This window comes from Podarcis melisellensis, assembly GCF_964234715.1.
Source record: "Podarcis melisellensis genome assembly, chromosome: 15".
Taxonomy (NCBI): domain Eukaryota; kingdom Metazoa; phylum Chordata; class Lepidosauria; order Squamata; family Lacertidae; genus Podarcis; species Podarcis melisellensis.
In genome coordinates this window covers 21,819,567-21,846,249 of record NC_138532.1, presented here as the reverse complement: position 1 = coordinate 21,846,249, position 26,683 = coordinate 21,819,567, and the positions used below count along the sequence as shown (strand labels likewise).

At 45.2% G+C, this 26,683-nt stretch overlaps 1 protein-coding gene across 2 annotated transcripts in view; it reads right to left on the bottom strand.

Moving 5' to 3' along the window:
* Positions 1-26,683, bottom strand: part of POU2F3 (POU class 2 homeobox 3) — an 88,986-nt gene that overhangs the window by 51,656 nt on the left and 10,647 nt on the right. Inside the window, exon 2 of one of the 2 annotated variants that reach the window (XM_081889957.1) lies at positions 25,455-25,523. The exons of the other annotated variant lie outside the window; for it this stretch is intronic. Within the exon in view, the coding sequence (XP_081746083.1) occupies positions 25,455-25,523 (69 nt within the window). The remainder of the gene's footprint in view (positions 1-25,454; positions 25,524-26,683) is intronic. 2 annotated transcript variants of the gene reach the window in all.

Sequence of the window (26,683 nt, the reverse complement as noted above, 5' to 3'; positions counted from 1 at the left end):
TGAGGTTGGTGGGAACAGTACCCCATTGCTCCAATGCACCAGCCTCCAGCTCAAGAGGCCCAGCCTTCAGAGGCCCTTTACAAGGGTTGACCTTGTTAATATGCCACCCTGTGTGAGGCACCAGGCTTTGGGAATGAGCCATAAGGCTCTGGCAGAGTCCTAGAGCCCTCCCTTCTCCTTCCCAAAACCCGGTATGCACTTGCCCAGCTTTGAGAAGGAGGCATGAGTCCTCATGCCCTCTTCTGGAAACTAGGCAAGCACTTATCAGGCTTTGAGAAGGTGCCCACCTTGACTGCATGTCCAGTGCCCCTGTAGAGCTTGCACTGCCCTAAATCCGCCTCTGCCTTTTATCATCTTTGAAGAAATCTCATTCTCACACATGAAATGGGTCATCCTAACCAGGAGATGCCAAACTAATTACTATTTATCCCTTTGGCAGAACACTCTGGGGAACAAAATGCTCCATGACTCTTATCTCAAGGACTGATGCAACAAACCTGCTATGTAAGTTCCATTGAGGTGATAGCGGCTGTCGAAGGACTTGCCCAAATGGGTTTTAAGGAGAAGGAGGGGTGTGAATCTGGCTTGCCAAAGGACAGAACCCAACACCCTACTCACTGCTCCAGCCTCAGTGGGAAAACATGATCTAATTTATTGATATTCATAGTATGGTTTTGCATCCCAGAAATGGCACTCAGTGACACTTACAGCAATTAACCATTCAATGCACTCAAATGACATTAAAATTAAGAAATGGATAAAAATCTGAATAGCGCACTGAGAGAAGTATATGCAAACCTCCCCCACATCATCAGAGCAATATAAAATGTTAGTCCACATCATTCTTGCAGCCCAGTCATGTCCAGTTGTTGTTGGGCTCTACTTCCCAAGAGCCTTAGACAACATGAGCAATGCTTTGAAAACCCCAGAATAAAAATAATAATAATAACATGACAGAGGGAAGGAGATTAGGTGAAAATCTGGGCTGCACCTGCCTCACACAGAACAAAGTTTCAAGTCTCATGTGTACTAGACCATGTTTTCATTAATGTATTTTCATTTATTCATATCCTGGTTTTCAGCCAAGTTTGGCTTCCAATATGTGATCAATACGATCTGAAGAGAAACCAGTCTCCTGGAGATGCCATTGGTTATGAAACTACGTCACCAGAGGTCCTAAGAGCCATTTAATACATCACGATGTCTGGACAGTTTTATCCTAAAGTACCTGCTACTATGGGACACGCTGTGGGTTAAACCACAGAGCCTAGGACATGCCAATCAGAAGGCTGGTGGTTTGAATCCCCACGACGGGGTAAGCTCCTGTTGCTCGGTCTCTGCTCCTGCCAACCTAGCAGTTCAAAAGCACGTCAAAGTGCAAGTAGATAGACAGGTACTGCTCCGGCGGGAAGGTAAACAGCGTTTCCGTGTGCTGCTCTGGTTTGCCAGAAGCGGCTTAGTCATGCTGGCCACATGACCCGGAAGCTGTACGCCGGATCCCTCGGCCAATAAAGCGAAATGAGCGCCGCAACCCCAGAGTCGGCCAAGACTGGACCTAATGGTCAGGGGTCCCTTTACCTGCTACCTTTTACCTGCTACTACGTGGGGCTGCCCTTGAGACTGACCCCAAAACTCCAGCGGGTGCAGAATGCCGCAGCGAGACTCCTTACGGGGTCTTCGCTGCGAGATCACATTCATCCGGTGCTATACCAGCTGCACTGGCTCCCGGTGGAGTACAGGATCAGGTTTAAGGTGCTGGTTTTAACCTTCAAAGCCCTATACGGCCTAGGACCCTCGTACCTACGGGACCGCCTCTCCTGGTATGCCCCACAGAGGAACCTACGGTCTTCAAACAAAAACACCTTGAAGGTCCCAGGCCACAGAGAGGTTAGGCTGGCCTCAACTAGAGCCAGGGCCTTTTCGGCTGCGGCTCCAACCTGGTGGAATGCTCTGTCACAAGAGACAAGGGCCCTGCAGGACTTGACATCTTTCCGTAGGGCCTGCAAGACAGAGCTGTTCCGCCAGGCCTTTGGTTAGGGCGCAGCCTGACTCCCTCCTCTGGCAACCTTTACAAAACTTTATGGCTGCCATCAATCTTGATTTTAATTAATTTTTATAATGTTTTTATAATGTCGCACTATTTTGGTGTTGTTAGCCGCCCTGAGCCCGGCTTCGGCTGGGGAGGGCGGGATATAAATAAAATTTATTATTATTATTATTATTATTATTATTACTATGTTTGATTAACTGTGTTGTGTTCTGATCCATATATACGATGCACTTTTTCTATGCCAATAAAGGAGATTGATTAACTTAACTTGATCAATTCAAATCCACAAAAAGGTACACAGTATTAAATAGGTGTGATGGTCTTTGTGGCAGTTTGCTCTGGTGCTTTGCTGTTGGTGACCCAACTCAAACTCCAGGCTCTAACTTTCAGAGCAGTCTTCTGCAAAATGTTGCCCTCTGGATGTTTTGGACTACATCTCCCATAAGACAGAGCTGATGCAAAATAGAGTTCCAAACATCTGGAGAGCACTGTTTTGGAAAAGGCTGCTTCAGTGGAAAGGAGCAGAAGCACCTGTCGATGGACTCAGGAGCTGATGGTGGCAAAGGTCTGAACCAAGTTGTCCTTTTGTTGGTTTGCAGAATATTCTAGTCCCTGGGTGACTCAACAGCCCTTCCCCAATGCCTGCATACCAAAACTCTCTGCCACTGCCCCCATCAGATTGATCCAGGACAAGACTCAACAAGCAAAACCCAACAAGCAGGGCAAGGTAGTGGAGACAAGGTGAGGAGGGTGAAAAAAAGGTGGGAGGCTGCAAGATTACGATCAGGGTGATTTTACAGCTGCCTTTTGCACAACTCACTGAATCCAGCAGATAGCATTTTGAAAACAACTGTGTAAACAAAACTTTGCATTGACAAACAACATCAATGGGAAGCTGCCATAGACCTCTTCAGACTACTTATGGCTCTAGTGCAGTATTGTCTGCTGTGACTAGTAACAGCTCTCCGGAATCTCTAGAGGAGATCTACCTTTCCTGTCTCCTGGATGTGCCATTGGTAGAACCTGAGACCTTCCTGCATGCAGAAATGTGCATTCTCCTACTATGGTAGAAACATACTGCAGATTGCAAAAAGCATTGGTGCAATTGACTGGGAATGTGCCTCTGGGTAAGTAGTGTACTGAGATGAATGGGATCCGACTAGGGTGCACTCCCATTAACATCTTGCTGGATTATCAGGGCACGAGCCCTTGCAGAAAACAATGGGTAGAAAACCAGGTGAACAAGCTGTTAAAGAAACATGCCATTGACTACAGGAGCAATAGACCTATGAATATGCTGCATATATGCTGCATATGCATGGAAGTACACAAATGTCTCCAGGGAGGATCGCTGATCCCAAACAAACAGCGGCCAGTGCTGCACACGCAGAGCTGCGCCCAGAGGCCCAGCATGCCCCAAGAGGCATGGCACACCTGCTAGCATTTTGAAATGCCAAGGAAAACTGGTACCGTGCCTGAAGCTGCCTCAGCGGGATCTTAACTGATAAGGCAGAGTACGAATATAGAGAACAAATGCATGCACATGTACATACCATGAACTCTATCATGGACCATGATGGAAGCGAAGGGAGCAGACATATAGTTATGCACTCAGAAGAACTTTGCTTAACCCTACGTGGGTGATGTGTCCCATCCTGCACTGGTAATGCAGGGGCAAAACATTGCACGGTGCTCCCTTTATGTCCCTATGGTTCCCCCCCAGATGTGTTGCTGGAAATGAGTGTGTATCACTCCTGCTGCTGTTTGAATAGTGGTGGTGACAGGGAGCAGCACCCAGACAGAAACGAGAGAGCTTTGGAAGGGGGCAGACATCTCAAAGAAGCAGATGAGATCCTGCCGTAATTCAGATCGCAAACCAAAAAAGGCACATTTGAGGGCAAAGGACACAAAGCTCAGCATTCATTGAAATGGGCGGGTGGGGGGGGGAGCTGCAGTTGGTTGTCTTATTAATTTAATAAAGATTTTGTCTCTGTGTGGGTTTGTTGTTTTCGTTTGCTACTACGTTCTTTGTTTTTTGCATTTTTATTTTGTAGACTGCCCTGCGATCCTTGGATGGAGGGTGCTATTGAAATTAAATTTAAAAATTGTTGTTATTGATAACCTTATTTCTGTAATTTTGGAGTTGCTTCTCAATATTACGTTGTAATGTTATAATCTGCTCCGGAACCATAAGGTGAAGGGTAGCTTAATAAACAACAACAACAATCACTATGACTACTACTGTTACTGCTACTTATTCTGCCTTTTCTCCCAAAGGAGCCCAGGGCAACAAACACACAAATGTTGAAACAACTGAAACATCCAAAAGCAACCCTACCACTTCTATTCTTTCCAGCTGAGTTTGTGTGGGAGAACTTAAGAATGCAAGAAGACTGATTAGACTAAAGGTCCATTTAGCTCAGTATCCTGCGTCTTCCAGTGACCAAATGGATGCGTGTGAGGAGCCCAGAAGCAGCAATCAAAGACAATAGCCCTCTGAACTTGGGTGATGCTATCATGACTAGTAGCCACTGAATGATCCATTTCCCATGAATTTTTGGTCTGACCCCCTTTCGAAAAGTCTTCTAAATTAGTGGCCATTGCCAGATCTTATGACAGGAGCCAGAAACGGCTTGACCACACCTGCCCACTCCAGAAGAATGTTGCCTGGCCCCCAAATTGTCAGCCCAGGGTGCATCCAGGTGACCTGTTTACTGAGCATGCACCTTGATTTGTTTTCAGGGAGATTAGATGATGGGGCCTGTTACAATTAGCTTTCCTTCCAATTTGTTTGTCAAGAGGTTAGATGACGTTGCATCAAACGCTGTCTATACTTCCCAAGACATTTCCCCATCCCTTTCCTTGTCACAAACTGTCCAACCTGGCGTGCTTCTTGCGCAAGACCTCCCAAACAACTAAAACTGTGCAACCTGAATTTGCAGGTGTGATTAAATCCCAGCTGAAAGCAGAGTAGGGGAGTGGGAAACACAATCTGAAGCAACAGAACTTTATGGGAAGCTACTCTAAGTTGTAGGGCCTGAGATGCTGTCCCCCATCATCCCTCAAGAAAACTGATTTGATCACTTGTCATTTGTCAACAACAATGACAAAATGGAAAGACATAGCTTGCAGAAGGGAAAGAAGTGAAACTAACTAATTCTAGTCTATATTTCCATCCTTTCTTCTCCATGTGTTGAGGTATCTGGGCTCTTGGAATGGACTGGCCCCTGCAGAAAGTTATTTTTGGACCACCACAGAGTTTATTTGGGGTCTTGGGCAGAACACTGCTTTCCTTTTAAGCTAAAACAAATATTTCCCAAGGGAAACATGTGTACCTAGAATGCTTCTAAGCACTGCGTTCATTTTTGAACCAGCACCTACAGCTGAGGCAATCTCCCACCTCTGTTGTGAGATGAGAAAAGCAAGAAGCTTCATGAAATGTCCAGTCTTGCCTGACTCCAGGCTACCAGATGGGTATAAACGCCAGGATAATATTTGCATTTGGTGAGAATCTCTTGTCATTTCTAGCTCAGCTCAATGCCCCCCAGGGTTCTGAGAAAGCCAGGCCAAATCTGGACCAAAATGCCAGATGCAGAAATGATTAATCCTCTTAAACAGCTGCATGATGTGTGTTTGTATGAGAGAGAGACCTAATTTGGCAGTTAATTAAAAAAAAATCTGCTAAATTAATTGTACCAGCATGACAGCAGGGAAAGTAGTGCCAACACTCAAGTCTAAATTTGCAGAAAATTAAAGACATAAATAAATCTGTGTATTGGTCATTTGAGTGCTAATGTGCATTGAGTTCCTAAGGAGCTAAATGGATCTTCTGTGTTAGGAGGCATTATGCCTTTGAATACCAGGAGGGATCAATATACAGTGGAAGGCTGTTCCCTCCATGCCTGGAATATAAGTTTCAGTCTCAAATAACCTGCCTAAAAGCTATTTTTGGAAACTGAATACTGAGTCAAACAAACAGAGCAGTTAGAAAAACATGAAGCTTCCTTATTCCAGAGTCAGGCCAATGGCCTATCTAATTCAGTACTGTCCGCACTGACTGCCATGGATCGAACCCAAGACCTTCTGCATGCAAAGCATGTGATCTATCACTGAGCCACGATCCTACCATGGCCAGTTCTTAATTTCTCCTTTGCACCTTGGCTCAAGACAATTTTTTTCTGCTGTCCTAAGCATGTTGCCTCATAACCAAGTCCCACAGACCTCAATGGGATTTACTTAAAAGTAAGCTCACTTGAGTTGGACCATAAAGAAGGCTGATCGCCAAAGAATGGATGCTTTTGAATTTTGGTGCTGGAGGAGACTCTTGAGAGTCCCATGGACTGCAAGAAGATCAAACCTCTCCATTCTTAAGGAAATCAGCCCTGAGTGCTCACTGGAAGGACAGATCCTGAAGCTGAGGCTCCAATACTTTGGCCACCTCATGAGAAGAGAAGACTCCCTGGTAAAGACCCTGATGTTGAGAAAGATGAAGGGCACAAGGAGAAGGGGACAGAGGACGAGATGGTTGGACAGTGTTCTCGAAGCTACCAGCATGAGTTTGACCAAACTGCGGGAGGCAGTGGAAGACAGGAGTGCCTGGCGTGCTCTGGTCCATGGGGTCACGAAGAGTCAGACACGACTAAACGACTAAACAACAACAAGCATTTTGCGAAGTCCATGGGGACAATCCTTCTTCTGTACACTTCCTGAAGGCAAGTCCCATCTAAACAGATCCATTTTGACAGAGTTTGTGCAAGAGACGTTTCTACTGGATTATGCCCAGGGAGTTTTGTCAGGAAGAGGGGTCAGCTAAGGATTTTTGGAGGGAGCGCTCCCAGTTTTCCTACCTAACTGGATCCACCCCACTCCCCAGCTTGGTGTGCACATGCCAAGGGTGGTGTGTGCAATGAGCAGGGCTAGATCCCAGCAATAGATGCTGGGAGAGGAGCTTGCTTCCCTCCCTTGCTGGCCTGGCACCAGCTAGGCATGAGTCTGCTTTGCATAGCCTTGGCACCAGCTCTGCGACTTTGCCTGGGGAGGTTTCCCTGGAGAGGAGGAAGGAGAGAGAGAGAGAGAGTGGAGCAGCTCAACAGTTCCCGATGGAACTTCAGACTTTTTAATTTTATTAAAACAGTGAGATTTTGTGCGTGTGTGTTTATCACTCAATATCACTAGCAAATCAGAAGATAAATCAATCAACTCTCTTTCAAACAGACAACATACACGCCACCTCCTACTTATGTCGCAATCCCAACTCTGGGATATTGATGAGCCTTGCAAGATGGTGAGGGCGGCTACTTTCGATCAGCCTTCCCTCAACCTGCTGCCCTCTGGGTGTTTCACAATACGGCTCCCATCAGCCCCAGGCAGCATGGCCAGTGGCCTGGGATTGTGGGTCAGCAACAACTGAAGGGTCACAGGTCCATCCCCCCATAACCCTTATTGAGTGTGATCTCTGTTTCCTTCCCTGTCTAGTGAATAAAATGAACCAACTGCAAGTGCCAGAAAGTGTTGATTCATAGCACAATCCTAACCATGCCTACTATCTTTTAAGTGCCTGATTGGTATAGAATGGGCTTCCTCTAAGATGGGTGGTGATTCATGGAAGTGAGCATCGTCAAACTGGCCAATTCTAGCATTTAAGTGGCCTGCCACTATCACTGAGGCTACAGGGAACTGATTTAAGGGTAGCCAAATTCTGTGTGTTTGCCATAAAACCTAGGGAACAAGCTGTGCTATCATAATGATTAAGGCCTTAAATGATAATTTTAGGTTATATTTTAGTGACTAAGTTTTAATTTATATATATATTTAACTGTAGTGTCCCTGTTATACCTAATTGCAAATTCAAATGTACCCCTATCGTGTTTTATGACTTCCTTGATATTGTATGTGGGCTGGAACTGGTCTGTGACCGAAATAATAGATTCAGATTCAAACCATGTCTACTATCATGGACTAGTTGGACGCAGAGGAATGGTGGAAGGAACCTCACTGGGGAACCCCCAAGAAAATAGGGCTCAGAGGGGATTGGTGGTGGGACAACGGTGAGGGAGAAGAGGGACCAGACTGAGAAGATGAGGTGTCGGAAGCTGAAATGGTAACAGGGCTTAGTGAGCTGGGAAGCTCTGCAGTAGAGAGAAGTCCAGAATCAGTGGTAGAAGCTGAAGCAGAGGAGTGAGAGGAGGGAGATAAAGAAGCAGGAAAGGCAAGCTGAACCGGTCAGCAGAGCTTATCTGCACAGAGGAAAGTCAAGGGCCATTGCAGTGAAAAGGAAAGTTGTGATGTTGGAGATCTGTGATCCTGTCTCCCAAGTTCTTGCATTTTGTTTTTGGTTACTCCAACCTAGAAGATGGGGAAACTTTGGACGCCCATCAGCCCCAGTCAGCATGACCAATGGTAGGACTGGGTGAATCTGTCCATTTCAGTGTTTCATTTTTCCAGTTACTATCATTTCCACATTTAGTTAGTTAGTCATAAGAAGTCTTCATGAGAATTCAAGGGCATTTTGGTGCAAATTTCTCCTAGTATACACTTTTTCGTATGCATTTTTGGCTAACATACACATTTCATTTGTAAAGCAATTTCCAGCAAAACATATTGCATTTTTGTATGTTCACTAAGGCATGCATCCATATGCACATTTCACTGTATTTCTGTACAAGTTACTTGGCTGGAGAATGGCAATGCAAAATTCAGAAATGTGAATTTCAAAGCCTGGCTGCATTTTGGTCTGTGGGTTGTTTCAGAAAGTGCACACACACACAACTTTATATTCTGTGTTCAATGCACACTGAGGTCTTACTCTTTCTACTGAGTCCACACAGTCTGGACTGTCCCCGCTTTATATCCCTGATAAAGCGCTTTTTCGCAAACTAGTTTCATTTTGAAAATAAAAGCTCATTGCTGATTGATTCTACTTTACAGTGTGTTGCATTTGAAGGCAGTGCCCACTGACCTGGGGAATGGGGAGAGGGCAGCATTTGTGGCACAGCACAGCTGCAGCTGGTCCCTGGGGGGGCCATCTTCCACATGGCCAGGGGATGAGATTGTCACTTGGCACCACCCTCCTTCAGCCATGCTGGGCCTATATCTGGGGCAGGGGGCAGGGGGGCAGGGCCCTGCTGCCCCTTCCATATTTAAGAGGGTGACCATGTGCAATTTGCCTTCTTTGCTGACCATCAAGAGATTTTTTTATCCACCCACCCAGTCTGCTAGGGGCCCACTCAGCGGGAGAACAGGCACGTTGGCATAAGGATCTTGCTAGGGTTTACTTGGCTGTCATATTCAGGGCCAGGAAGGAATTTTCTCCTGCAAGCAAATTGGCTGGCTTGCAGGTTTTCACCTACTTCATAGCAACTATCACAACTTTGGAAGATAAGGCATTGGGCTGGATCCTTAGTCCCATGGGCTAAAGGCGACCAATAGGTCAAAACACCTCTCCCAATGGCCGGTTGTGCTGGGTTGTGGCACTCCAATCCATGTAGGGGGCGAGTCTACAGCACAGAGTTGACCCCACAGAGTTCCTATCAGGCATCACGCGGGCTGCTTGGTTCTGGATACATGCCCATTGCCTTAGCCAAGCCTACTCACATCTATAATAATAAAACTGTGACCTAATTCAACCCAATACCAATCTCCTGTGCTCATTTCCTTGGTTTCTCCCCACACCAGCCATGAACATCTTGCAGCTGTGGTGGCAAATGGAGGCAGTCCTAACCGGGGGGGGGGGTTATATCCATACCAGCCCAACAGCATATGCTGTGGGTGGGTGCACAATCACCGGTTCCTTTTTCATTGATCTGGGGCAGGTGTGGTAAGAGATAGGTGCAATAACCTAACCAAGGGGAGGGGTTTCAAGTGTGTGTCAAGTAACCCCACCCACCCTTCTGGACAGTAGGTTCTAGAATAAGGCTACCAGATTTTTATCAACGAATCCGGGAACACGTTTCAACTTCAATGTATTTTGCCAGGGGACTGATTTGTAAATCCAGGAGCTGTCCCTGGGAAACGGGGACGTCTGGCAACCTTAATCTAGGATCAATCTAGATTGAAAGTAGCATGTTTAGACTGCTGAGTGGCTGGATGAGCCATTTTGGAGCTTCACCAGATAGAAGCATGTGTATAGTGCTCAGGTTGCCTGGCAAGTACTTTAAAAATAGCAGCAACAAGTCCTTTGCCTCGGTGTTCCTTTAATGATTATTATTATTACTACAATTAATTTATTAAGCACCTTCCAAACCACTGCCATAAGGCAATTTTACACATAAGGTAATTGCAAACAGTTAAAACAACAACGACAAGTGCCTTTAAAGCAAGACCAAAACCCTAACCAGGGGACACTCGTGGGAGAGACCCACTTATCCAGGTGGGAAAGCCTGTGGGAACAAAAATGTCTTCAACCGTTTTCATAAAGTGTCAGCAGAGATCTTGTTCCACAGAACAAGGGCAGCCCCACTAAACACTAAAAACTCTGCAGAGAGGACTTCTGCAATCTTTGGCAATTGTAGAAGAGACTCTCCTATAGATTACTGCAATCTACCAGGTGTATAATATGGTGGTCTCTCAAGCAACCTGGCCCTGAACCATCTGATATGTTGGTACCAACATCTAGAACTTGCCGTGGTAGCAGATTAGCAGCTAGTGCAAATCCCACAAGCAACAGTTTGCCCCCACCAGCTTCCAGACTTACCCCAAGGGTAGCCCCACAAACAGAACATTGCAGTATTCCAATTATCCCTTTAAAATCTGCACTGAAACAGGAGAGGGAAGGACTTGTTTCTTTTCCCATGAACAGATGGTGTGGATTGGACTTTCATGGGTCCATCCACCCCATTCCCAGTCAGCATGGCCAATAGTCAGGAATGATGGGAGTCCAACAGGGCTAAAGATTCTCCATCCTTTATAAAGAGGTGTTTATATTGCTCAATCCTTCCCCACCTGACCTAAGTGAAATCCCCTTCTCTAAGCCATTTGCAGCACCAGGGTTAGTGGAATACAGCAACCTCTCATAACATAAGAAGAGTAAACCACATGCCTCGCATAGCTGTGAACGTTTCCCTTTTTTTAAAGGGAAATTCCCTTATTCTGAATAGGATTCCTCACAAGAAAAGGGAAAAGTTGATAGCTATGGGCCTGTAGGAAAGTCACAAGCAGGGCCCAAGCACAAGAGCCCTCTCCCTTCTTGTGGTTTCAAGTAACAGGTTTCCAGAAAGCACTGCCACCTCCATTGTGAATTCAGAGCCCAGACATCACGACTAGTAGCTGTTGCTAGCCTTCTCCATAGATTTGCCTAATCTTCTTTTAAAACCATCCAGGTTGGTGGCCATCGTTGCCTCCTGTGGAAGTGAGTTCCACAGTTTAACTATTAACTGCATGAAGATGTCCTTTCTTTCCTCTGTCCTGAATTCTCCTATATCCAGCTACATTGAATGCCCACAAATTCAAGAGTTAATGAGGGAGAAACCTTTTTCTCTATCCATGTTGTGCACAATTTTATAAACTTCTAGTTCAGTTGGTTGAAGTGTGGTGTTGGTTATGCCAAGGTTGCAGGTTTGATCCCCGTATGGGAAAGCTGAATATTCCTGCATTGCAGGGGTTTGGACTAGATGATCCTTAGGTTGCCTTCCAACTCTACAATTCTATGACAACGGACTCGCCTTTTCTCTAAACTGAAAGAGTCCCCATTGTAACAACCTCCCCTCCATCTGCTATATCATTTTGGTCATCCTTTTCTGCACCTTTCCCAACTCTACAATATCATTTCCGAGAGTATCTCACAATGCAACAGCTTGGATTAAAGCATTTCCCAAGTGGAGATAATTGTACATGTGCAGCATGAAGTAGCCAGCAAAGCAGTTCGCAAGACTGAGAGGTACCGAATAATGGCAAGAATATGGCATTGGGGAGCTGTTCTGTAGAACTGTAGGGACCTTGAGGAGGAGAAGACCGGGGTGGAGCGAGATCTCTAGTGTGAAGCTGAGTGAATGAACTGATTTATTATGGTCACAGACCAAAAATACAGACATATACAGTGGTACCTCAGGTTACATACACTTCAGGTTACATATGCTTCAGGTTACAGACTCCGCTAACTCAGAAATAGTGCTTCAGGTTAAGAACTTTGCTTCAGGATGAGAACAGAAATCGTGCTCTGGCGGCGCGGCGGCAGCAGGAGGCCCCATTAGCTAAAGTGGTGCTTCAGGTTAAGAACAGTTTCAGGTTAAGTACGGACCTCCAGAATGAATAAAATACTTAACAGGAGGTACCACTGTACAGAAACAGAGACCATGCAAATGAAAATAGATTAAAATTAAACTCTATTAACTAAAGAATAGGTGTAAAACAGTTGAAATATATAGGCTAAAACTGCTAATTTAAAATATGTGTGAATAGTGTGAAGCTAAATCTTTGCGAATGGGTAGCAAGAAATGGTCCCAGGAAACTCATTCTGACGTATGGAGCATTTAACAATTATATCCCATGCAGCTGAAGAAGTAAAGAGGAATAATGTTGATGGGGGGGGGGACTTTTTTAAAGGCACCAATGATCTTGGAGTCAAAATATGGGACCATTGTGCCAGTAGAAGTGCCATAAAGAAGAGGGAATCCATAGCAGGGGGCCCATCTCACATATGGATGGGAGAAGTGAAGCTCAGAAAATTGGTTCTGCACACATTATGATTATTGGAATGAATATGGATGGCACTGCTGGAGGTTGAGGACTAGGAGTGGTGTTCCATGGAATTCCTTGAGGGATGGGCCCCCAGGCCCCAGCAAAATGCCACACACGCTCTCCGATGGCTGGGAAGCCACACCTGCCTGCCTGCTGCTGCAGGGCTGGGTTGGACAACCGATGATGGGGAAAATACATTAAAAAGCAGCTGGTTAAAATGAAAGCAACAAAAACTGAAGCCCTCTCAGTAGCAGAACTAGATAACTGGTGTGCTTGTTAACCAAACGTCCATCTAGTAAAACATTTGTAGCTGCCTGAAGAAAATATCTGAAGGGCAGGCTAAAAATGCATCCATAAATAACAGTATAGTCCCACATGCTACATATGACAGTGACCAGTTAAATGCTGTGGAGGAGGGTGGCAGCTCAGTGCAGGGGGTTCCCAGGTTTGATCCTCAATGGCATCTCCAGGTACCCCTGGGAGAGACCTCTGCCTGAAATCCTAAAGAGCTGCTGCCAGTCCGTGTAGGCAATACTGAGGTAGATGGAGCAATAGTGCGACTTGCTCTAAGGCAGCTTCCTATGTTGCTCTCTTCTTTCTATGGGAAGCCTATAGACAGGGCATGGAAGCAAAGGAAATGCATAGGAACACAGAAAGCCATATTGTATTGTCCCCACTAATTGTAATAATGTAATTGCCTTTGCAGCTTTACGGGCTGAGAAGCGCACTTAACCCGCCGTAGCGGCCGTTGAGGAGTAGCAGAATCACGGTCGAAAACAGTGTTTGCGGGTTACATTCCAGCAAGGCGCAGGGCAAATTAGCCCTGCAGCTGCACACCTGTTCTCACTTGCTTTGCCCCACAAGAACAAAGAGCGCTTATTGCATGTCACCTGATGCTCGGCGCTCGCACAAGCACCCTAAACAGCTGTAAAAGTGCACCAGAGTCAAAGCCACAACAAATGAGTAGTGCCTCTTAATTGCATCGGGACGGAAGGCAGAGCGGAAGATAAAAGTGATTTAATGTTCTTTCCCTCGCTATAAAAGCACCTATCAAAAGATGTTTTGGGGAGGACACCGGTTCTGCAATATTTCGGCTGGCAGTGCCCAGCTTGGTGAGGAGTGTGTGTGGCCGCGCTCTCAGGACCTGAGCTAGCACTGTATGTGGTGCCAATAAAGATTTCTCTTCCAGGCTCAAAGGAAACCTCACCACTGGCCTTACCCTGTGGCATGAGGCTTGGCTCATTGTTAAAGGCACCCGGATCAGTGCGCTGCAGGTATCTTTGGCATGCTGCATGCCTTTGCTTCAGCTTTCTGCTTCTGCCGCAGAGTTGCCTAAATAACAAGGGTTAGCGGGCAAAGGCGAATGTGTCCCCATTGGGCAGTTTGGCACATGCTAAAGCTCTCACACAATCGTTTACCTGCGTGCACAGCTTCCAGCTTAACTGGGCTTGTCAGGTTGCAAACTGAGAGATTCTACCTGTGAACATGTAAATCTGCTGTTAAATCAGGAGAATAATCTACAGCTCCTTCCAAGTCCCCCCTCTGTCTTACACACACACACACACACACACACACACACACACACACGGGATGGGAGAGGAACCCGTTTCAAAGGAATTCATACATGGAATTTGTTGGTTGTGATGTAATCAAAGTTTGCTCCCATCTGAGTCACTTGCTGCTTTTATCTTTAATTAAAAAAAATAATCAAATGATTATATGCAAAATTTACATATGTGCAATACATTTAAAAGAGTCAAGCCCCATATGCCTGCAGCTTAAGCTTATATTAATACCTACATTTTTATATAGTTATATGCATTGTTGTATATATCTGTTTATGCGCTGGTTGCTTCCAGTAACTTGGAGTGTATATGCATATGGCAGGCATATAATATTACATGTATAATAATGCAAACAACATCAGAGAATTGTTCATATTTTTAGTGGAACTTGGGGTAAAAAACCTCACTTCTCATCAAGACTGAGATATGAATTAGGAAAAAAAATAATCTATATAGATAAGCTCGATGTGAAAATTGTCACATACCCTCCAAGCGTCCCTATTTTAACGGGACATTCCCAGAATTACAGAAGCTTCTGAATTGATCCCAGAGTGTCACACACACCATTTGAATGGCAATGTCCATCAACCTGGGGGGGGCAGCCCCTTCACATATTTTAGTTGCCTCCTATGCTCCAAGACCTAACGTACCATATGATTTCTGACTATATATTCTGGGCATTCTGTGTAGGGGTTTTTTGGTGTGTTTTTTTTTAGCATTTGTTACCTTAGCTTTCTACTCTTGTTCCCTCCACCCCGCCCCACCTTTGTCCTTTTTCCATCCCAGGATGTAGTCGTGTAATCACCCTCATTTGAAATTCAAATATTCCTTCTCTTCAATCCTGCATCCCAACTGCCTTCAAGGGGCACTGGGCATATGGAAATTTCCACCCCTGCTTTACCCAGAGCTCCATTATGGAAATCAGCAACCTTATGCAAATTTCTGCTGGCCCCACATCTCCATAGCAACCGACTGCTCCAAAACTTGTTCACTGGAAGCCTTCTCTCCCCGCTTTTCTTCCCCCAAGCTTTGCTTGTTTGTTTTTAATGCAGAAGTTTGGAACCCACCCAGAAAGTTTTCTTGAAATAGTTTGTGTGGAGGGGGGAGGGTCTGGTGGTTCCTTATTGTTCAAAGCCTAAGGTTGTGTGTGTGTTTGGTGGTGGGGAGGCTTGTGTGAGAAAAAGGTAACATTCCCCATCATTTTCTGTGGGTAAGGGGAGAGAGAGAGAGAGAGAGGGGGGGGGGAGAGAGAGAGAGAGAGAGAGAAATTAAAAAGAGATTGATAAAACTTTACTGGATAAAAGGGTAGAACTCGAGAAGAAATAAAATGAAGGGGTTTGTATTTCTTGCACAGTGGAAAAACCTCATCCAGAACAACTTTTCCCTGCGACTCCTCCAAACGCCACGTCCCAACTATCTTCCTCACGGCAACTAAGTCCCAACTGACCAAAACTTCCACACCAATCCGAGTCGGCCGTCAGCTAGACCAGTAACAAAATGGACGCCTTAAGTTATGGACAAGTGTAGACTTATCCATACTTCCACTTTTGCCATGCCTGGAAAGCACGGGTCTGACATACCCTCCAACATTTCTCTGATAAAAATAGAAATATCCCCACCAATATTTCTCTGACGAAAATAAGGACGCCCCCTTGCCCTGGGAAAACCTGCTCTTTAATGATAGCTCGGAATAAATGGTATTTCAGGGGAAACCCAAATTACTGTTTTCTCCGATTGAGCACTAAAGAACAGTTTTCCCTGGGGAAAAGCAGTGGGACAAGAGGAACTTTGGATAAGCCATGTGTGTTCCCTGCTGTTGCATTTCCTCCAGCCTGGTGTGTTGTTGCTGGCATATTCTGCTCTTTACACAATAACTGTGCATTGGTGGTTTATTTCCTTCTGCTTTAGTTTGTTCCATGGTGCTTCCCCAATGCTCCCACGTTATTGCTGTCCAGAGGGACTGTAGCACAGCAAATAAATAACTAATAATAATAATAATAATAATAATAATAATAATAATAATAATATATTATTTATACCCCACCCATCTTGCTGGGTTTCTCCAGCCACTGTGGGCGGCTTCCAACAAAATATTAAAATACAGTAATGCATCAAACATCAAAAGCTTCCCTAAACAGGGCTGCTTTCAGATGTCTTCTAAAAGTCTAGTAGTTGTTGTTCTCTTTGACATCTGGTGGGAGGGCGTTCCACAGGGCAGGTGCCACTACCGAGAAGGCCCTCTGCCTGGTTCCCTGTAACTTGGCTTCTCGCAGTGAGGGAACCACCAGAAGGCCCTCGGCGCTGGACCTCAGGGTCTGGGTAGAACTATGGGGGTGGAGACGCTCCTTCAGATATTCTGGACTGAGGCTGTTTAGGGCTTTAAAGGTCAGCACTAACACTTTGAATTGTGCTTGGAAACATACTGGGAGCCAATGTAGGACTTTATGTACCACTAGGTACATAAGCTGGTGAAGGGGGAGTGGTCCCCTGTTGCTGCAACTGCTCCATGGAGTGTTATCTTTGACAATAATCCCTTTACTATCTGCCGTGTGCATTCCTTTGGCTGCAAAGCACTCTTGACGTGATTGTGGATGCCAGGAAGAACTTATGTAGTGATCCTTCGGATGAGATGTTACAAGTGCATCTCCCCAGTGTTGTCTGTGAAATGCTAGAATCAACACACGCATTGCTGAAGGCTGTGCTTTCCGCTTTCCAGATGCTGTATTCAGCGATGCTGAAAAATGCCTGCATCCCACCAGTTGTAAAACCAGGAGGACATCTGTTCTTTTTTCATTTTAGGTATACAATAAAACAAGCAAAGATGGTTTTCCTATGGTGTCTTGTCAAACAGTCCAAATGAGACCCCAGCAGCTACAGGTTTTGAAAGGGCAATGGAAGATAGATAAGTTTTTGGCAGGCTGAGATTTCTTTATTGATTTTATAAATAGCCAGGAATCTTGTTTATATGTCCAAAGTATAGAGATATATAATGGTTTGGTCTTTGTAAAGGGAAGACCGGATTAACTGAAGAAAGGATAGGTGAATTAAGAATCATGTGAATGTGGATCTAATGAATGGAGTCATTTGTTTTGGTCATAGAAAACAATGGGCAATGCAAATGAAAAATTATTATTATTATGCATTGTAGCAGAGTCAATATTATGCTAAACATTTTTAACGCTACTTGATACATTGTGATTTACAGAAATGTATAATCTGAAAAACTGTTCATGGGGGGAGGCGGGTAATCTATGTTTATATTTACTTTTGTAATACTGTTTGGTATGGAATATATATATATATATATATATATATATATATATATATGAATATGAGCTCTATAAAAAGTCTTAGGGTTAATGTACACAAATGTACATGCACTTTTACCAAAGGCAACACAAGACACAACATCTATAGGACGTGACGACAATCAACTTGGATGCCTTTAAAAGAAGACCCAACAAAATCATGGAGGATATGCCTATGTTCCATCTCCATGGTACTGACCTTTCCTTTGCACTTTCTAAGCACAGTCCGCAATTTAAAACTCTGTGTCTGAGTATCCTTTTTTTTTATTTATATTTTTTGCTCTGGAGCTTTCCCTGTGAAAACCCGCTCTTTAAAGTTCAATCGGAGCAAATGTCAATCTGCAGAAATCTGAATTGACGTTTGCTCCAATTCATCTTTAAAGAAAGAGTTTTTGTGGGGAAAGTTTGGGGCAAACCCCCACCCCCACACTTGGATAAAGGTAAAGGTAAAGGGACTCCTGACCATTAGGTCCAGTTGTGACCGACTCTGGAGTTGTGGCGCTCATCTCGCTTTATTGGCCGAGGGAGCCGGCGTACAGCTTCCGGGACATGTGGCCAGCATGACTAAGCCGCTTCTGGCGAACCAGAGCACCGCACGGAAACGCCGTTTGCCTTCCCGCCAGAGCGGCACCTATTTATCTACTTGCACTTTGACGTGCTTTCGAACTGCTAGGTTGGCAGGAGCTTGGATCGAGCAACGGGAGCTCACCCCGTCGTGGAGATTCGAACCGCCGACCTTCTGATTGGCACGTCCTAGGCTCTGTGGTTTAACCCACAGTGCCACCCGCGTCCCACACTCAGATACGGAGCATTAAATCATGGACCACTGTCTGGAAAGAGCAGGAATAAGCCTTGACCAGAGGCTGTAATACTTCTGAATATCACTTGCTGGAAACCACAATGGAGGAGAATATTCTGTTTGTAGGTTTCCCATTGGGGCATCTGGTTGGCCACTGTGAGAATAGGTTGCTGGACTAGATGGGCCATTGGCCTGATTTAGCTGGACTCTTGCTGTTCCTGACACAACTATTCCCCATTTATTTTCCAGAGAAACTGAGGAGGGAGCTGAGCCCTGAGTAATGACAATGGTAGCAATTGGCTTTAAAATATTATCAAGACACCTCTGACAAAGAAGAATAAATAAGGACAGTGATTTTCCAGGATCATAAATGGGGGTTGTACCTGGTAATAAATAACATACATTCCCACAAACCCTGCTTGGTTGGAACAATATTATATCTGAACATTGCTAGCAAACACCCACACTTAGGTGCCCAGAGACGGACAGAGGAGGCATGAATTTGGCATACAGTGTGACCTATGGTGAGTCCTGAGGGCCTGGCAGAAAGAATCAGAGGGCCACAAGATGTCCCTGACATCCTCACTGCTAAAATACTTATGACGTTCTTTAAAAAATGGGTGTAATTACACCCTGGTGTAAAATGATCAACCTGCACTACTTGACATCAGTGAGAACTAGGCCTCTGTTTCCAGGCAAAATATACTACGGACCACTGCCTGTCAAGAGCTGGGCAGTACCAGTGAGTTCCACTACCATCAGCTGCAGCACAAACATAAGCGCACTTTCCCAAAAAAGCCCAGCAGCTGAAATTTGCCCAAATCTGCTCTAGGGGATATTGCAACAGCTCCCCACCTGCCCAGTGGCAGAGAGGGAAGAAGTTCTCAATGCCCTGCAGTCATTCCGTTATTGTGGCAGGTGTGTTTGAAATGCTCCCTCCTTGCCTGGCTTATGGTTTAAACTAAAAAGAGAGAGGACTTTCTCTCCCCCTCCCTGCATCACATCCCATATCAAAGAGAAGACACTCCTCTTGGTGAGGAACTGTGTTGTTGCGATTGATCAGAGGGAGATAGCACCAAAGGTTGCCACAGAGACAGAATCCTTAGCCTACTAGTTTTTGGCATATCTGATAGGGAGGGGCTTGGCAATCAGGGTCTCCCCAAAGGGGACACTACCCAAAATGTGAGTTTTGGGGTGCCGTATGAGATTGTTCACCTGAAAAAGCACTTTTGGGGAACACCATGCCAAAAAAAGGTGTGTTTTGGGGCTCTATGTGAGATTGCAGATCTGGAAAAAACAATCTCAAACATGAGATTGTGGCCTGAAATTGCACAAGAGCAAGGTGCCCAAAATTGTTGCCATGCCCTTGTGGGAAAAAGCGGGATGTCCTGGCTTTTCTGGGGCAGTCGATGGGAGAGAGAGAGATGGGAGGGGGAGAGAAGAGGTTGTCAGGATACAGGGTAGCCCTTCTCAGTGGAAAGGGAATAAAATGCACAGCAATTCCCCATCTTCCTTTCCAGTATCAATAAAAAACAATTGGTGAAGTAGCTGAGAGCTAATTCCTGCTTTCCCAGGCCTGTGGAAACCAGGTTTTGGGGTGTACAAGGTTCACAGGGAAACAGGGCACAGCTGAAGACAAGCAACAACCTCAGGAGCTCCACTCCCTGATGTTGCCTTCCAGAGAAGGGTGGGACTGAGGGGGGAGAAACAGCACGATATGCCCTATCCCACCACAGAGACCCATGCAGTAGAGGCTTTGGATGCAAGCTTCAAGGGATTGGCTCATTTCCCAACCTTCTCTCATTATCGAAGGCAGTCTTCACCAACCTGCTGCCTTCCCAGGCAGCTGGGGCTGATGGGAGTTGTAGTCCAAAGGAATCAGAGGTAGCCAGGTGGTAAAAGGGGGCTCTCATGGGGCTGGATGTCAGTTACAAACAGGAAGGGTCCCTCCAGATAGCTGGGGGTTTATTGTGGGTGTATTCAGCAGCATGCCTTGAATTCAGCCTTAGTATATTAGGGGCAGATTTATGCAAGAAGAGTCCCACATAATTCTGCTTTATTAGATGCTCTACGCTGCTTCCTGCATTATTGCCTTTTTGAGTGGGGGGTGGTATTCTTGCACTATAGCGCAACAAAAGCTGCAATACTGCTGCCGACCGTCACTACTCAGAACATTTGTGGTATGAATGTGGATAGTGGTTTCTCTCTCTCTCTCCCTCTTTCACAACACTAAAACTCATGAACATGCAACCAGGCTCCTTGTGGGTTATTAGATTTATTAGATTTATATATTTCCCTTCATCAAAAGATTTCAGGGCGGGCCAGAAGATAAGAATACAAGATAAAAACCACAAAGAAGCAGCAAAAACAAAAACAACAAAACAATTGCACTCCCAAACACATTTGAAAGGCTGTAGAACATTAATCAGGAAAAGGCCTGGTGAAAGATGAACGTGTTTTTTTTGCCTGGCACCTAAAGATGTATAATGAAGGTGCCAAACAAACTTCCCTGGGGAGAGCATGCCACAAACGGGGAGCCCCTGCAGAAAAGAAAGTAATTCTTCACATTCGTAGTTAAATCATGGAATTCGCTCCTACAGGAGGCAGTGATGGCCATAAACTTGGATGGCTCTAAATGAGGACCTGCCAAATTCAAGGAGATACTAGCTATGATGACCATGATCGACCTCTGAATAGCAGTTGTTGGGAATCACAGGTGGGCAGTCAATTCTTGAGTGCAGGCTTCCCATAGGCATCTACTTGGCCACTTTGATGCTGGACCTGATCCACCACTGGCCTGATCCAGCAGGCTCTTCTTATGTTTCCAGGAAAATTATGAAACTTCAACTGGAAGTTGTGAGACATGCACTGGTTGGAAACGGAGGATGCCTGCCCTGAAATGTTCGCAGCTGCAAACAGTTTTGAAAGCAAGATCATGTAGAACCATGCATACCAGTGTTGATGAAGTCACAATAAAAACGATGTCTGGTCCTCAACTTAGCCCTTTGATCCTCTGGATAAGTTAATTTTGTTGAAAGAGAAACAGAGTAAGCTTCTTAGGAATGCTAAGCTTCAAACGTGAAGTTTAGCTCCATGAGTGGAGCCAGCAGGTGTGGTTATTTCACAAGGGAACTGCACTCTTCACATGGCCTGCAGAGCACTGTCCATCTTCACACCCCAGACCCTACACCTGGCTTGGTCGTTTAGTATGGGGATTCATGGAAGCTGCCTCTGAGTCTGTTTCAAAGGACTAAAACCAAGAATGTGTGGCACGCTCCCCTACCCAATAAATTGGCCTGCTTTTATCTTTCCGCTTTTATCCAGAATTCATCTGATCTTTCCATTAAGTGGAGCTTTTGAAAAACACCTCTAGTGATGAAAAGGAAAAGGTATTGCTAAAAAGAGGAGGGAAAGGGGCACAAATTTGCACAGACTAATTTATAGGCATAGGTGCAAATTTAGGAATGATTACTATATTGAATTCACAGCTCCCCCCCCCCTACAGTGGCTCTTTACACATAGTCCAAGCCCAGAAAATGAATCACCACAAAAAGAGGGGGCAGGGGGAAAGACACCAAGTTGCATAAATTTTGTACGGATGCAAATTTAGAAAGAACTACTATAATCTTCTCATCCCTCCCTTCCTACAAACACATACACACCACCAAAAATTACAAAAAGTATCACAAAACGGAAGAGAAGAGAGACCTGGATGAAAAGGTCTCTGCCTTGGGCAATAATTTTGCATTGCTTTTAAAGCTATCCCCAAGTTGTTTTTGTACTGTTTCAAAAACCATTTCGAGCTGTTTTTAATGGGACGCCTGCAGATAGCCTTGAGGCATATGGAAAAGGTGATCTGTACATCAAAAAATAATAACAATGAAGATTTGCAAAAATATTTGCATGTGTTGATTTAGATATATAGATGCCAATTTAGAAAGATGACTCTCATTTCAATTGAAATACAATATATCTCTCCCCCCACATTGCCTCCCCCTTGAAGACAGAATTCCTCCTGTATCGGACCTTCAAACAGAAGATGTTAAAGTAGATCAGGGCTGCATGGCTTATATTGCTTAACCGCTACAGAAGAACCAGTTTTTTTACCTTAGTGGAAGACACTTAATTTAACCCCTTTTCATATTTGCAATCTCCCTCCTCCATTCTTCCTATTTTAAAAATAAAGTGTGATGGAGCAGTTTACTCCTAATTGAAGCTAACTCCAAAAAGCAAGTCCCTGCGTGACTCCAAAAAGCAATTTCGCGACTCTAAAAAGCAAAGTGACTTTGGCTATGTACCAGCAAACTACAAGCTAAGGCTAATCTAAGCTGGGATTTTTTATTTTATTTTTTTACCAATTTAACAGCCAGTTAGGTTGGTGCAACACCTCCACCACCTCCCAGACCCTGGAGGGCAAAGTCTGTCAAATTGGCATTTACAAACCTTGTTGGCTCTATTTCCTCTCGCTGAAATATCTCTGGAAGTGGCTAGCTCAAAGACACGCTTGGCAGCGACTCAAGAAGTGTGTCCAGGGGCATGAGATTTAATTAAATTGGGGCTTTCAACCCATTTGATGATGTGTGCATAAACAGGGCGCTTGGAGTAACATCTGCCGCACCATTGGCCAACCTGCAGTGCCTTGAGTAGATTCGTAGCACACAGTTCAGGCCAGGACACAACCTTGACTGCAGTGTATTGTCAGGCCTCAGCTCTAGCCTGCCTTTCCTGCACAGCCCTGCTACTCATCTCAGCCAGTTAAAACCTCAGGTTTTAACCTCAGAAGAGCCTGCTGCATTACCGTCTCAGCCAGCACCCTGTTCTCGCAGCAGCCAACCAGATGCCTGTGGGAAACCCACAAGCAGGACCTGAGCCTGAGAGCCCTCTCCCCTCCTGTGGTTTCCAGCAAGTAGCATTCAGAAGCATTACTGTGTCCAACCATGAAGGCAGAGTTGAGCCATTAAGGTTAGTAGCAATCAATTGCCCCAGTGGCAGACCCTGGTGTCTCAAATTTCAGCGATGCCAAAATCCAGTGCCCCCACCTCTTGCCTTCCATTCTGAAACATTGCTGTGCTGCCCCCTGTGGCACCCCGAGGCTCTGCACCCAGCAGTGGCATAGCAGGGTTTGCTGGTGCTTCGGGCACATGGGCACGCACATGTACCAGGAGGAGCGGGACACAGAGGGTGAACAGAGCCCGCTGTGCCACCCCAGCCCTCACCACGGATGTTGCCAGAGAATCCCCTGGCACCCATGGGTGGGATGAGGAGGACACTACAGCCATGTGGGTGGAAATTGTTCATATGTGCAAACCAAAACTGACATTTTTTGAACACACACACACACACACACACACACACACACACACACACATTGTGTAACCCTTGAAACCCTCCCTTGTATCACCTTCTTTACTCCCACACAGCACATTCCTTGCAGTCCTAAATAGCCGTGACAATCTCACTGAGGGCCAAGAGTGCCAACTTGGAGTGAGGGGGAAAATGACTGAATACCCTCACTCTGTGCCAATTAGATATCATGCACTGAATATGATGATGTGACCATGATGTCTTGCCAATTCTGATGCAGGATAATGTGACTGACAGAAGAAAAAAAAAATCTGTTCCCTGCCCTTCCTATCCACACAGAGCCCTCAAGGCAGATAGTAATATTCATTCATGAACACCTGGACAACAATGGCAACTGTGTACACACTTAACCTGGGAGTGAGGACTTGCTGACGAGTAGACATCATCATGTGAAACAGAGACCTCCATTCCCTTCACAGAGCTATTTCTCGAAGTGGACTAGCAATCAATCCCTTTTCCTAGGGAGCTGTGGGAATTGTAGTACTGTGAGGTGAATAGGGGACTCCTAATAACTCTCAAAAACACCCTTAACAAACTGCACCCCCCAGAATTCTTTGGGGAAGCTATGACTGTTTAAGGTGGTATGATACTTCCTTAAAGGTATAATGCAGGTAGGACCTAAATCTAAGAAAGAAAAACAGAGAGAGTTGGGATGGGAAGTGCCAATTCAGGGAAGGCACAGATGACATAGAAAAGTCCGGTGGGCCAATATACTAGCCCAGGAGTAGATGGTTCCCCACCCTGTGCTAAGATTTAGACCTGGCAGAAACTTAGCATGCGATACAAAAACACCTTTTGTGTTTTGCCCTGACACTGAAAAAAGGCACAAAATTTGATGTTACATTTTCAGTGCGAGCTTAAGTGTTCTAGAGTTCACCTTTGGACAAAGAGCAAGCAAATGTTTCGCAAGTTTGAAAGATTTTCTGTTTGACTGGTGTGATACTTAGAGGTATAAACATTCTCCAAATCTAGATCACCAAGAAAATGGACAACAACAGAAGCAGAATACTTCCTTGGAGATGAGGGAAAATTCATGGCTGGTAGCCTGTTCTGCCAAACACTCTGTGTGAGTCAGCTATGGGGCTGACACTGCTTGTGGGTTTTCAGTGTTAAAAGACAGAGGCCCCCTAAGCCTTTTGAAAACAGCACTTATTCATCTGGAAGGAAACAGTCCTGCATTACGAAAACTGCTTTGACCTTAATAACCCACAAAGGGTTTTCCCTGTTCTTGTTTGGGCTTTAACACACTTTTAGCATGTCAGGATGACCTCACCTTGCCTGGGTTTCTGATGGTTAAGATGGTGATATTGCAACCAGCCAAATATTCTGGACGGGTTTCTTTTGAGCTGGGCCAACATGGAGACTTTGGCTCAAGCTGGAAGGTTTAGCGGGAAATGGGAGAGGTTTGTCTGGTTCATCTGTTTGGTTGGGGCCATATATCACTGAAATACCCAACGGGAATCTTTAAACTGGCATTGCAGGGATCAAAACCACCTCTAACGAACTGAGAAACATGTGCCCTGCTCTCTCATTTCATCATGCTTCTGTGTAATAAAGTGATAATGGCCCCGAATATTATGGGAGAAGGTTTATGAGGAAGCTGTCACAATTCAGCCCTCCTTTTGAACTCCATCTGCCAATGCCCTGAGCTGGAACTAAAGCCCGGGGGACTGGGAAAAGAGAAACTGTCTTACCAGGTTCTATGTGACTGCCTTCATGCTGCGAATCTGTGGAATCTGCCACATCACCACTCATCTTGATATCTAAAAATGTGAAGCAAGCTGGTTTTAATAGCAGAGCACAACCCACCCCCCACACCTGTGCCTCTTCAATGAGTGCATCATTATAATAATATACCACCAAGCTTTTGAATCCCCAGTTCCTACACATCCAGCCTCAGGAATATTCATAAGCTTGGGCAATGCCGTGCCTTCCTCCCTTCTGGGTCTCTCCCCTCTCCATTCATCTTCTGTGCCTTCATTCATCTTTTAGACTTCTCCTTCATTCATTTTCCTGATCATAGGTCAGGCAAGATGGATGGCAAAGGCTGGAGAACAGGGACAGGCCTTTCCAGATGGGCTTTCCTTCTTGAGACTGGGGAACCCCAGGAGGAAAAAAACTGCTCCATGATGACGCCTTGAGCCTAACAGCCATGAAGCATGATTCTCTCTAATGTAGGCATACGGCTGATATCTAAGGTACTGCAAATCGTTCAGCAGACCAAAGCTCAGTGATTAGAGCATCTGCTTTGAATGCAGAAGGCCTTAGGTTCAATCACTGGCATTTCCAGGACAGGCTGGAGGAGACACTTGGCTGAAACTCTGGAGAGCTGCTACCAGTCAGTGTAGACAATACTGAGATGGACCAATAGATGGACCATTTTGCCCCCACTCAGTTTGGCATTGGTCTTTCTTTCATGGCTATGATTTTAAGCAATTTACCCTGGAAATTACTGTTCCTGCCGCCAGGGTCCTGGATTCCAGATCTTCATTTACCAGAGTTCACCATGTATGAATTTGGAGGCTTGCGATCCATCACAGAATATGGACGCATTCAGATGCGGGGAATGTGGCATTTGTTTTCATGATTATAATGCTGGTGTTTCTATCCCATTTTCTAACATTCCTTTCACTCTGCAGTACCTGTTGCATTGTGGAACGGTGGCTTTTTGACTGGTATACTGGTGCACTGTACTAAATTTCATTCACACTGGTGGTGCAGCACAGTAACAGAAGTCACTGAACAACATCACTACTCCTCTGTCTTTTCTGCACATGCCTGCTTCTGCTTCCCCATGGAAACACCAATGCACTTCAAGACCCTGCATATCACCCCAGATTTTGTCACTTTATTCCCTCAATTTTCCTGGTTAAGGGAGCTGCAAATGCAATTTAAAAATACAGGAATGAGTACTGAACATTCG